Source organism: Branchiostoma belcheri, unplaced genomic scaffold, assembly GCF_001625305.1.
Source record: "Branchiostoma belcheri isolate BF01 breed outbred unplaced genomic scaffold, Haploidv18h27 scaffold70, whole genome shotgun sequence".
Classification (NCBI taxonomy): Eukaryota; Metazoa; Chordata; class Leptocardii; order Amphioxiformes; family Branchiostomatidae; genus Branchiostoma; species Branchiostoma belcheri.
In genome coordinates, this window is record NW_017804354.1 from 317,845 (window position 1) to 329,464 (window position 11,620).

The 11,620-nt window shown below is 41.6% G+C and overlaps 1 protein-coding gene across 1 annotated transcript; it reads right to left on the reverse strand.

The window, feature by feature from the left end:
- Positions 1 to 3,501: 3,501 nt before the first annotated feature.
- LOC109484783 (malignant fibrous histiocytoma-amplified sequence 1 homolog) lies at positions 3,502 to 10,480 on the reverse strand. The gene is made up of 8 exons (XM_019788146.1): positions 8,751 to 10,480; positions 7,896 to 8,043; positions 7,366 to 7,576; positions 6,622 to 6,812; positions 5,819 to 6,005; positions 5,007 to 5,129; positions 4,104 to 4,241; positions 3,502 to 3,815 (listed from the first exon to the last, which is right to left on the reverse strand). Exons 1-8 carry the CDS (start codon positions 10,211 to 10,213, stop codon positions 3,502 to 3,504), a joined length of 2,775 nt encoding a protein of 924 aa, XP_019643705.1. The 5' UTR covers positions 10,214 to 10,480.
- Between the last annotated feature and the right edge of the window lie 1,140 nt (positions 10,481 to 11,620).

Below are 11,620 nucleotides of genomic sequence, written 5' to 3' on the forward strand. Positions count from 1 at the left end.
ACAGTATCCAATGTGCCTTCCAAGTGGGGCGGCAAATAGTTACAGACGCCCAATATACTATACAGACTCCCCAGAAAATCTCCTTGAAGATTAGACTTTATGTGGCAGTAGCAGCAGGAAGGGCGGCGACGCAGATAAATTTCCGTTATGTACCTACATGTAGGAGTCTGCGTTCAAAATGGCTGCGGGGTTTTCCGACTCGAACAAGGGGCGGCGGAAGAAACGCTTTGGCACCTTGACCTTGTAAGTCCCCAAAGGAACCGTCCAAGACACGCGTTAACTGTCAGAAACGTACATGGCACAGCACTGGAAGGAATACTGTGCTGTACAGCGACAGAAGCTACGTTTTGAAAGGCCGCCCGCCGGACAGGTGTGCATGGTGCCACGGCGGCAGTGGACAAGTCCGTTAAGATGGACTTTAGCACGTAACCGAAATAACGGACCAACCAGTGTAAACTTTTATCGACGTCTTGTGACCGAACTTTTGTGTCACGAGATAATGCACTGATTGGCTAATCAACCTGTCACGTGCTGTTTACCTGTAGGTAATTTTTTTCTCGTCACGATGCTATTTTAAGCACTTGTTACCCCACCTCCTCCTGTTTGCCAAGGATCGACTTTGTATAACGCAATGGTATACACTATACACTCGTCTAGTAGCATAATATGGGCAGTCTGGAGCTTTATATGCATTCTCTGGAATGTGCAAGAGTTACCCACACAAAATGGAAGTACTCAAAGGTGAGAATACCCACAGAAAATGGAATAAAAAAAAACAGCGTCCCTGCCCGACGCGTTAGGCCCTTTATCCATCAAGTCCTACAAAGCTATACATACATTCTTACAAAATACCAATTAGCTTGCATATTACAACTGAATGGAAACCAAGCAGATGTGAGACGCATGCTATAGAAATCCCGAGAAAGTAATATTACCTCCCACTATCTGCTTGGTTTTCATAATCTCCAAGCAGATCATACGGTGGCAGTATCCAGCATCCATTGGCCAGAGGAGTGTCCATTAGCCACTCACGATCTGCCAGCAGTCAAATATTGGCTAATGGCCACTCCTCTGGCCAATGGATACCGCCTAGCCACCGTATGATCTGCTTGGAAATTAGCTATGACCACTTCTGCGATCAGCTGACCACAAAATCACGTTTTGACGTATAGCAGAAGAAATTGAATGAAGCAAATTTGAGGGAAGACAATAAGTAGGAACAGAATATGGACCGTATGGAGTCCATTCTGAAAACAAGTACTGATAGAACCTGATGAATCAAGACCATATTTTAGAGGCAGAGATTTCTTTATTGTGAGATGCTGCATAAAACATACCTCATAACAACTATGCCCAGAACTATGCCCAGAACTGTCCAAACTGGTACTTAATACAGACTAACAGAACATTGACTGTCTTTGCTTTTTATGACAGACATTAATTACTATTTTGTGGTAAAAAACATTAAGGATTTAATATTGACAAGTGCAGAACTCTACAAACATACTGTGCTTGGACTTTGAACATCTAAAAAAATTGGTATAAGATGAGTTTGGATATGACTATATGACAAAGAGGTATGTGTATGCCAACATAACAGTGATACTGGATTCAACTACATGCTAAGGAGAAAGTGAAGATTACAACATACTTACATGGATTGAAAGAAACATATTGTACTTGGCCCAAATCAATGTATGAATATCTGAACAGAACTAACAAGGTACATGTAACGTTACCGGTATTAGTGTTTGGCTCATCAGTAACCAACTACACATGGAACTGTTAGTCACTGTTTGTACTTTATAATAATGTTTTTATACATGTATATAATTCAAAGAACTTGGAATATTCAGGACAGTGGTTGTTTCTTAACTGAGTTGAAGAAGCCCTACCAATATATACAGCTATATACAGATTTAACAAGCCTGGTTAGTCAGAATTTAACGGTTCAGGCCTGGTAAATTTTGTACATGTTGTATAACTTCCTTGTCGTAGGCTACAACAAAACTGACAGTGTATAATGATCTATTATTATTATTATTATGCTATATTATGTTCATGCCCGTAGCCAAGATTTTGAATGGGGGGGGGGTTCTTCTCACTGCTCCAGGGACCAGCGAGCGCCGAAGGAGCGAGGTTCCTAAGGGGGTCCGGGGGCATGCTCCCCCGGAAAATTTTGAAAAATGAACCTTCTGAAATGGCATTTCCTGCCTTTTTAAGAGGATTTAAGAGAAAAAAAAATCTTTTTCTTGATTGACAAAGTAGGCAGTTTGTATACAATTCCAGGCCCACTGGTGATACGAATCAGTCTATCTAAAGAGAAGTATTGGACCTATGCCTAAAAAGTGGACCGAAAAGTGGACCTTTGAGCTTTGTGGGGGGTTCTTCAAACACTTGTGCTGTTTGGGTCTAAAACAGTCCCTTTTATATCCGCTTGTGACCTTTTGTATCCGCTTGTGACCAGCTTACTTAACATGTGGCCTTAGATCAGGTGATGTTTAATTTTAAGTGCAGTAACCTACTACTTGCTAAGGTCAGAACTGGTTTGTTACGTGAACAGTCAAACTGAAGACAGAAACTTGCTTCAATAAAGAATTCGAAAGCTGTTTTTTATAAATTATTTTCAATTTACAGACACTACACATTCACCCCATTGTATTAAGATTCATCGTTATAAGACGGAAGAGGGTGTTCACAATCCATCGTCTCATAAAGGTGTGTATTATCCAGCGCTATCGCCTGTATTACCGGATTACCACAATCCACCGTTAGCAACGTGGGCATTGGTAATGGGTTAGGCGCGAGGGATGATGGGAGAGGTTCAGTAGTGCACAGTATTAGTGAACGTGTGTAAAACAGCTCGGTCTAAAATATATACAATATCATTCGTTTAGGTTGATTATGGATTTCCTTTCATAGATCCCAGCTGATATTAAAAGCATTTGTGATGAGAAGGTTCGAACATGTGATGTCATTTTGAACTGCGTTTTGCGGTAACGGCTCATGAGAGCCTCTTGCGGAAGAATGACTAATTGCAGCAATAAATGCAATAGGCTCTAGATTTGGTCGTCCTTTTCTGTAAGTGTGTCGTGGAATTATTGTATAAATAACGATATATGGGAAAGAAAGATCACTTTAACTGCACACAAATACCAAATGAGTTTTGTTTTCAAACCTTCTTAATTTTGGAAATGACGGACTGTGACTGCGTAATGTCTTTACATTACAAGCTGAGGGAAATACTTTTTATATGTGTGGCTAACATTGAAATACACTTTGGTCCCGCCGATGCAACAGTTTTAACAACCACTGCCAAATGTATATACATATCTAAACAGCTTAAATCGTTCATTAACTCATAATAAGCCTCACTAGATCATAAAACTATATCAAAGCCCCTATTGTTTTAGTTATTTGGACGTAAAGTTTTATTCTTTACCTCTAATTTGTTGCCATACATTATACCATGAACAATTGTCGTGCAATGACGTTCTTCTTTCAGGCTTCCAACAGGTCAGCAAGGAACCTCTGCTCTGATCCTTGTCTCAGTGCCATACAGAGAACAGTAAAGGCGCGGTCTCCTCTAGACTGTAACGTTTCTAACAACTTCTTGTTACAGTCCGCCATGATGATTTCGCAGTCACGTGACGATGACGTAGACCTCCCGACATGCAACAGTTGCTCGGCGATGTCGTCATTGATGACGTTTTCCTGGACGAGCGTTGGCAGAAGGAATTTGGTGTTCATTTGAGACACGAGTGTGTCCCAGTGATCTTGTATCTTCTTCTTATGATATGCCGACATTGTAGATCCTGGCAAAAGAGAAGAAGACATTGAAGAAACAGGACTTTAAGAATGGTCAGGAGGGGTCAAAGACATTAGCATAAATGATTAGATTTCTCTCGCCCAATCATGAGAGATTTACCTGGAAAGGAAATATGGAAAAATTTAGATGTATGTTTAACTGCACACTGAAAGAAAGAAAAGTTCAATAAAAGTGCAGGCAAGTGAAGAATCTGACCTTTACGCGTGTGTATGCGTAAATAGTGGATTTTTGAGCAGTGAAATTGTACTGAAACTTAACATCAGTTTGTGCTCACCAGCGACTCCCGGCATATACAGCAACATTGTCTTCACGGTTTGTAGGCCAAAGGTGAGCGGGCAACGCAGAGAAGAGACACCTGGCGGACTTTGTCTGTATTGCCACTCCCCTGGGAACAAGTGAGGCCTTTCGACACCTACATGTACGAATAAAAGAATAATTCAATGCAGCGACCTGGCTTGTTATGAAGTTGACTGCAATATTAATATATTACTGTAGCATTTCATATATACTACTGTATATACTACACTCTATCACTTCTATCAATGTAACCTTAGGCGATGTTGATTTGATTATATGGATGACATCCGCGCGCGCATGAATTTTCGGCCGTTTCCAAAAAAAAAGTTTTCAACCACACTGTAAATCGTACAAAACAGTTGCAAAATGAGCAAATATATACCGTAAGTTGTAAAAAGAATATTAAAAAATGATACCAATGTCGCAAAATGCCAAAATCAAACAAAAAAGACGAAAATGTAAAGAGAAATGAATTTAAAGAGTAGATTATTCACCAAACCATACTCTGTCTCATTTTTTCAACCTTCATGACCACGCAGATTTCATAATGAAAAGAACTTTTTTTTTTTGCAAAACTTTTTTTTATTCGCACGCGCGCATCAGTTTTGGGGTTCCCAGAGGATGTCATCCATATAATCAAATCAACATGGCCTTATGGAGATTCCTCACTAAGTAGTCTAGTTTCAGATATATTTAGATACTAGTGACTATGGAATTAACCGGTCTAAAATGGTAACAATAAGCTCTCCTTACATGGGAATGTAGACACACGTCGTTCCAGCGAAACACGTTTAAACAAAGACTATTGTTGTCAATTTTATAGCCTTTGTTCTTTGACACAGGAACTATGAACTAGTCTATGGGTAAAATCACCCCGCACCTTGCTGTAGACAGTGAGGACACGTGGTGTGGACGGAGTACAGCAGGCCAGGCCATTCCTTCATGATGTCATGTAACAACTCTGCCATAGGAAACACTGCACCCCGCATCTTCATTATGTCTTCTGTGGTAGAAAAATGGTGAATTTTCACCGCACAATTCCGTTACAGATTTACCAATCTAGGCTACCCCTCAAAAGTAAAACCTAACCAATAGTCACCATTTGATCCCAATAGACACAGCGCTAGGGAGTCAAAATTTATGTGTTCCTTTGGTGTTTTTACATTCGTTGATGACACAATATGAATTAGTAATGAAGGTTTCTCCCTTAATTTCTATATAAATTTACTACAACATCTGTTTATTTCTAGAAAAGGTTGTATCTCCTTTTATTGACAGATGGTATCATGTTACCACGCTTGTAGATAGTAACATTACATGTTCCCTGTTTACTACGAAAACAGAAAAATTCCACATTCTATATGTGGTCGGATTCCAAAAGACACTAAATTGTGAACACAAAATGCTCTAACACCACTTAAAACACAAAAACAAACTGTATAACGGAAACAGAATATCGTATGGCCCTATGCATCCTGGGAAGGTGAAAAAGGTGAGTGAGAGTGTCTTAGCCCGTCCGCCATTTTGTTGATAATATTTTTCACGAGATTTTACAAAGGTCACGAGGCCACAGATCAAAGTTGCACAGTACTTGCAGCAATTTTGATTTTGGTCTTGGTTACTAACTGTAGTAAGCATTTTTTGTATCATAAATACCTCACAAGAAAACGGTAAAAGGCAGAACCATCCTACCATCAGGGCAGCCCCGTGTGCTGATCGAAACGTCCACCGATCTACTCCTTTTGCGAATCTTTATCAGGACAGGCATGTCCTTACAGAAACCCACGACGCCTCCTTTCCAGTCTTGGCGGTACTGCATATGGGGATGGATGTCAACGCAGAATCGTTCAAACAGACTCGGAGGGTAGAACCCACTGATCTGAAAAGTAGTGACAAAAATAATGACACCTTTTTCAACACGACAGCAATGAGACAGTCTTCTATTATGTACTTCTAAACCGCATTATGAGTAATGTATTTCTCTACATATTGAAAAATGAGGACGCCCTAAGTTTACCTACAATTTTTTATTGAAACAGAAAAACATAAAAACATACAAGATGACGTCTTATATTAACGGCGCCATCTACACACAAAAAATTAAACAGAGATATACTGATTACATGGACAAATGAACAAATATAGAAAATCGAAACAAGCTAATTCGGGTTTAGTAAATGGAATGGAATTCAACGAGCTCAAGTCCCGACCCCTATCCCGTATAATTACTGATAGGTCACGAGTAGAATAATTGAAGTCGAAAAGACGAAAAGATCAATCAGATACAAAACGACCACTTTTGATATGAAATTCTGAGAAAAGCTCATAATTTTACAATTAGTCTCAAAACTGCAAAAGGATGAAGATGTTCTAACGAATTATCAGATAGGGAATTTACGTCCAAAATGTGTACCACCACCCTTGAAAGTTACCTACAATTTGAATGCACAACATCGATAGTTGTTTCACTGTTTTTCTATTCATATAAAACATACCTGTAACAGAATCTGAAGTGTTTCTGTCGAAGGTATTCCTTCGTTCCAGATAACCTGGACACAGGGAGGTTCTTGGCTGTTGATGTACCACGGAAACCGGTAGGTGTCGCTGTTGTCACTGCTATCTTCTCTGTGACCGCTCTCGTTGTCGGCTGCACAGTTGTCCAAGACTTTGTGAGGTGTTGTGGTTTCTGAAATAATTTTTTAAAAATTAATACATTCATACATGTACAGGTCTTATTGCGCATTAGTACTATTGTTGTTGTTATTGCTTTGAAGATTTAATTATTATCAGAGACAGTCACTGACAAAAGCTAGTAGATACTAGCTGAAACGTCTGACGTTTTCAAAATCATATCCAGTTGCTTGAGTAACTGCTTTTTGGCGTATCGTATTACCTGGATGTCTAACCTTCATCGACGTATCAGAGACAGTTGTTTTCGAGACAAACGCTAAAGTAAGGGGTGAAGGAAGCCAAATACATCAGGGCCCATCACCCTACATTGAACCGCGACGGGGGCCGACATCGTCTACCAGATACCTTTGACCCAGTGTTGACGTCACACTTTAAAGAAGCCACGTGACAAGTCTACTGAGGAAGACCAGAGTGACTGGTCAAAAGCTCTAAGTGAGAGAATTTTTTTCTGTTGGACCAAAGGTTTAACTTTAAGCATGTAACTACCAACACAGATTAACTTTCATGATAGTAAACACTGAAGTAGTTCCTGTACACACAATACATACCGTCAGGATCACGAACAGCGTAGCAGAGTCCGAAATGCCTCATTAGATCCAGGGCAACCTCAACCTCGCCATCACCTACACAGCCCCTCAACAGGGCCTGCAGCAGGCGCCGCGTCATCAAACCACGTTCTCGCAGATCCACGCGAGACTGCTCCATCTCGTACAGCGTCATGTTGTACAGCCTCCCGGTGAGGCTGTCCTCGTTGAGTACCTTATAATGGAATAGAAAGAACATACTCCTAAAGTACAAGGCTATTCAAGGATTCAATTTCCCGCGTTGATAACTCAAAACTGTTCGTTCTTCTATGTTAGAGTGTTGGGTGTCGGAAATATTACAAAGTGAATATAAAAAAAAAACAAGATGTCAGGAAGGAAAGACTGGCTGAATGAAACGAGGAGTGACGCAATTCTCTACCACACATAACCGTTCATAAGATATTTTTATCACAAAATATGACTTCTTTGTTAGAAAGGTCACCACATCACACGTAAGAGAGGTTTAAAAAAATAAACAAATCAAAGATTGTTACCTTGCCCTCCATATCGTGGTTGAATATCTCCTTTAAAATGTCGACTAGTCTGGTTGGGTCGTGGAAGACGTACCCGCTGAGGTTGGGGCTGTTACCGTAGTACAGGATGCGGCCGGTACGGTGGAGGTACTGCAAAACTGGCTGTAGTCTGTATATAGGGATACGTATATCATGTATCGTTAATTACTTACAAAATTAGGCCCTAAGGTCAATTCCCTGTACGGGTTTAAAGAAGTAAAGTGAAGCAATGGAGAACATACAACTACTGTCTGATCAGCTTAGATAATGCTACTGTGTTTGCTGTTACTACGTCGTCTATGAATTCAGATGTGGATAATGAATAGTCCCGAATTCTGAATAATGGATTTTGTGATATTTGTACAAATGTAGATTTTTTTCGATCTTCTAGAAGGTAAAGGGATAAGAAGAACGTACGTGGAAACTGTTTGAAATGATTTTTTCTGTCGGTCTCGTAGTGAATATTGTATTCACTAATAAAATGTATGCCATTTCCCCGCATTCCTTGGATAATAGAAAGTTTATTGCAAATACTTGCCCGAGGGCTAATTGCAGTTACAAACAACATAGAAAGAAAATACAGTGATATGTGAGACTATATCTACTTCTAACATTATACTATATGCTACAACATGACATGACACTAGTTTCACTGGGTTTCACTTCTTCTTTTTAGGCATATACTTAATATCAGACGTCACAAACGGTGTTTTAATAAATTATGCTGTGGCATCAAGGCGTCAAGCATTCTCATGTTATATGCAGCTTTTAACAAGAAATTTCCATGTATGTTGTAGTGCTGCCGTCTGCTTTATGAAGTATTGAAACATACGGTACCTGTCACTCTCTAGTCCAGAATTCTGTCCAAGGTGCACACAATCTTCCCACGTGAGAAAGATTTTTCGCCCTTCTCTCTGAGCTTCAAGTTCTCCTTCCATCAGACTCCATGTCTTCGGTAGGGCGCGGCGTAAGGACGGATACAAGTCCGCTTCCTTCTCCACCAGAAGCGACAATCTGTCTTTGAGGTCCACAATACCCCGTAGCTCTTCTGCCGAGCTGACAGCTGAAACGCTTGTAGCGACGCGTAGCGGATGTTGTTGGAGGTACAGCAGATGCTCCAAAGTTTCCCGGATTCGTGGATCTCTCTGGTCCCCTTCACCGCCATCTTGAAGCCTTTTGATCTGGACTTCGACTTCATCTTTGAGCTGGACACATAACGTTTGAAGCTTGGACTCGACATCTCCGCATTTCTTCTTGATTTCTTCATCTTCACACAGATCCGAGTGTGTGCCGACCACCCAAACTGTGGACCCTGGCGCACGCGTGTTGACAGTCTTCACCCATGTCCCCACCGCCTTGTCAAAGTCATCAGACACGTACGCGTGAAGGTCAAAAGTGACGATGTTGAGGCCGCCATCTGTGATGAAATACTGGTGTGACATGTAGTACACCTCATGCCCGCCGAAATCGTACACTTCAAACACGACGTCCTCACTAGGTGACCATCGGACGATGTTGACGCAGTGTGTGCGGTCTTGCATGCCAGTAAGGTTCGACTTGCCTTCAACCAAAGCGTTGATGAGACTTGTTTTCCCCGCTAGACTTTCACCGATCAATACGATTTTGAGCCGCGGAGTCACAACAGCCTCAGACCGTTGAAGTTCATCTTGGTACGCCCGTATGGCAAGTATGCCTTGCTCGCATACCTCTGTGGGGGGTTGGGTTAGAGGGTTGCCGTGCAAGCGAACCTGGGCAGACATTAAGGCCTCTCCAAAGCTGGGTGGAAGACTGGTTATGTTGTTGTACTGAAGAAAGAGCCCCTTTAATCGGGAGAGCTCCACAATGCTGGGAGGGAGGCGTTCAATGGCGTTTCTGGAAACGCTGAGGACGGATAGCGATCTAAGCTTCCCAATCTGTCGAGGAAGTGACGTTAGTTTATTTCCGCTTGCATGAAGGTCAATCAGGTTGGGTAAGTCGCAAAGGCTGTCGGGAAGCTCTACAAGTTCATTACCGTCAATAAAGAGAGATTGAAGGTGACAGAGCTCTCCGATGTTTTGCGGAACCAAGGTGATTTTGTTTGCTCGCAGATTCAACATTCCGAGCAACTTGAAATTGAAAATCACGGGCGGAAAAGCAGTGAGCTCGTTCATGTCAGCGATTAGAGTCTTGAGCCCTTTGAACTTGCATAACTCCTTAGGAAGTTCTTTAAGTCGTCTTGCGTTGATGTTAAGAAGTTCTGTCTCGTCAGGGTTGACCTCAAACCCGAGTAGGTCAAACAGGGGATCGTTCGGCTGTGCCATGGTGTGACTATTGATGTGTGATGTTAGATCAATATATTATCAGTTTGAAATGGCCGCATGGCGAGTCGTTTTCCCGATTGCGACGATGTACATGTAGATGTTTGTTTCGCATTCCCAGTAAAACGCCAGACCAATTTTGTACAGTAGGTACAGGCGAAAAACTGTAAAGGTTTGATCCATTCACACCTGGCACGAATGGATTCTTACTCCTTTCGATACCCCTCAACCGCGGGGCGTTAGGTCACAGGGCTCAAAGTTGTCAGCCAACGCCCTAAAGAACCAACACAGCAGACAAACATGATGACTCAGGCTGGCACTGACTGCAGGGCTAAGGCCACACCGACTTAATTTTATGGATGACATCCGCGCGCACATTGATTTTCGCCTGTCGCCCTAAGGAATAAAAAGATCACCTCCACCGAGGCTCTGGCCTGGCTCTAGGCCTGGGTAGTCAGCGACAAAACGGAGCCGAGCACCCAGGCTATCGAATTCGAAGCTCCACGACTCAAGAACTCAGTACATAAGTACAGTACCGATTCATAAATGCCGCAAAAAGCCTGCATGTGCCGGTTTGTCGTAAAGGTTGCTAAGTACTGTCGCGAATTCACAATAACAGCTTTGTATTCCTGCGGTTTAGTAGCCGATGATTTTTATTTTTGGATGGAATTTTTTTTATTCGCCCGCGCGCACTAGTTTGGGGGTCATCCATAAAATTAAATCCTTGTGGCCTTAGTTCAGAATATACACTACCTCGTGTGTCAAACATTAAAACAACAGACATTTTCAATGCATCTTCCGAAGAGTATGTAGCTAGGAAATAGATAATAGTATGAACTAATAGCTTCACTGTACTACTCATACACAAGGCATGCATTCAAGTGTAGGCATACAAAGGTATGCGAAAAGTAAGGCATACAAGTATGTACCTCTAGAATTATCGTAACGGTTATTTTGAACACTCTGGGGTAGAGAAAAGTTTAACCATCCTTTTATACGCTGGGCAAGACGAAGAGAGCTAGATAAACGTTAATCACTACAGAAAGATGCACAGGATGACACACAAGCACAACGTGTAGAACACTAGCCGCGATTTACATTCTGCTAGACTAGGAAACATCAGGAAAAAACGTTTCTCCCAAACTTGGCACAGGCATGGTGTATGTACCTACAAAGATAAAATGGTTAGCCTACCTTCTTTTACTCGCCTTCTGTTGTATATGAAATACGTCGCATAAACCCTGCCGTTGTACAACCGTTCAACGATTTCGCACTGAGTGAAACTTTTGGTGCACAAACCATACTTCCTGGTGGAAAGGTCATTGGTATGTACCACTATGTGAAGGGGTTGGAGAGGTTTCTAAGATAATTACCTGTTCCAAAAAATCTAGCAACACTGATGATTGCTGA

What these genes read in the sequence shown, in the direction of transcription:
- LOC109484783 (XM_019788146.1), bottom strand. Translation starts at nt 10,213, where the DNA reads ATGGCACAGCCGAACGATCCCCTGTTTGACCTACTCGGGTTTGAGGTC. An exon ending in ACCACGATATGGAGGGCAAG is followed by an intron (nt 7,577 to 7,895) that starts GTAACAATCTTT and finishes TTCCATTATAAG; the next exon opens with GTACTCAACGAGGACAGCCT. An exon ending in CGCTGTTCGTGATCCTGACG is followed by an intron (nt 6,813 to 7,365) that starts GTATGTATTGTG and finishes AAATTATTTCAG; the next exon opens with AAACCACAACACCTCACAAA.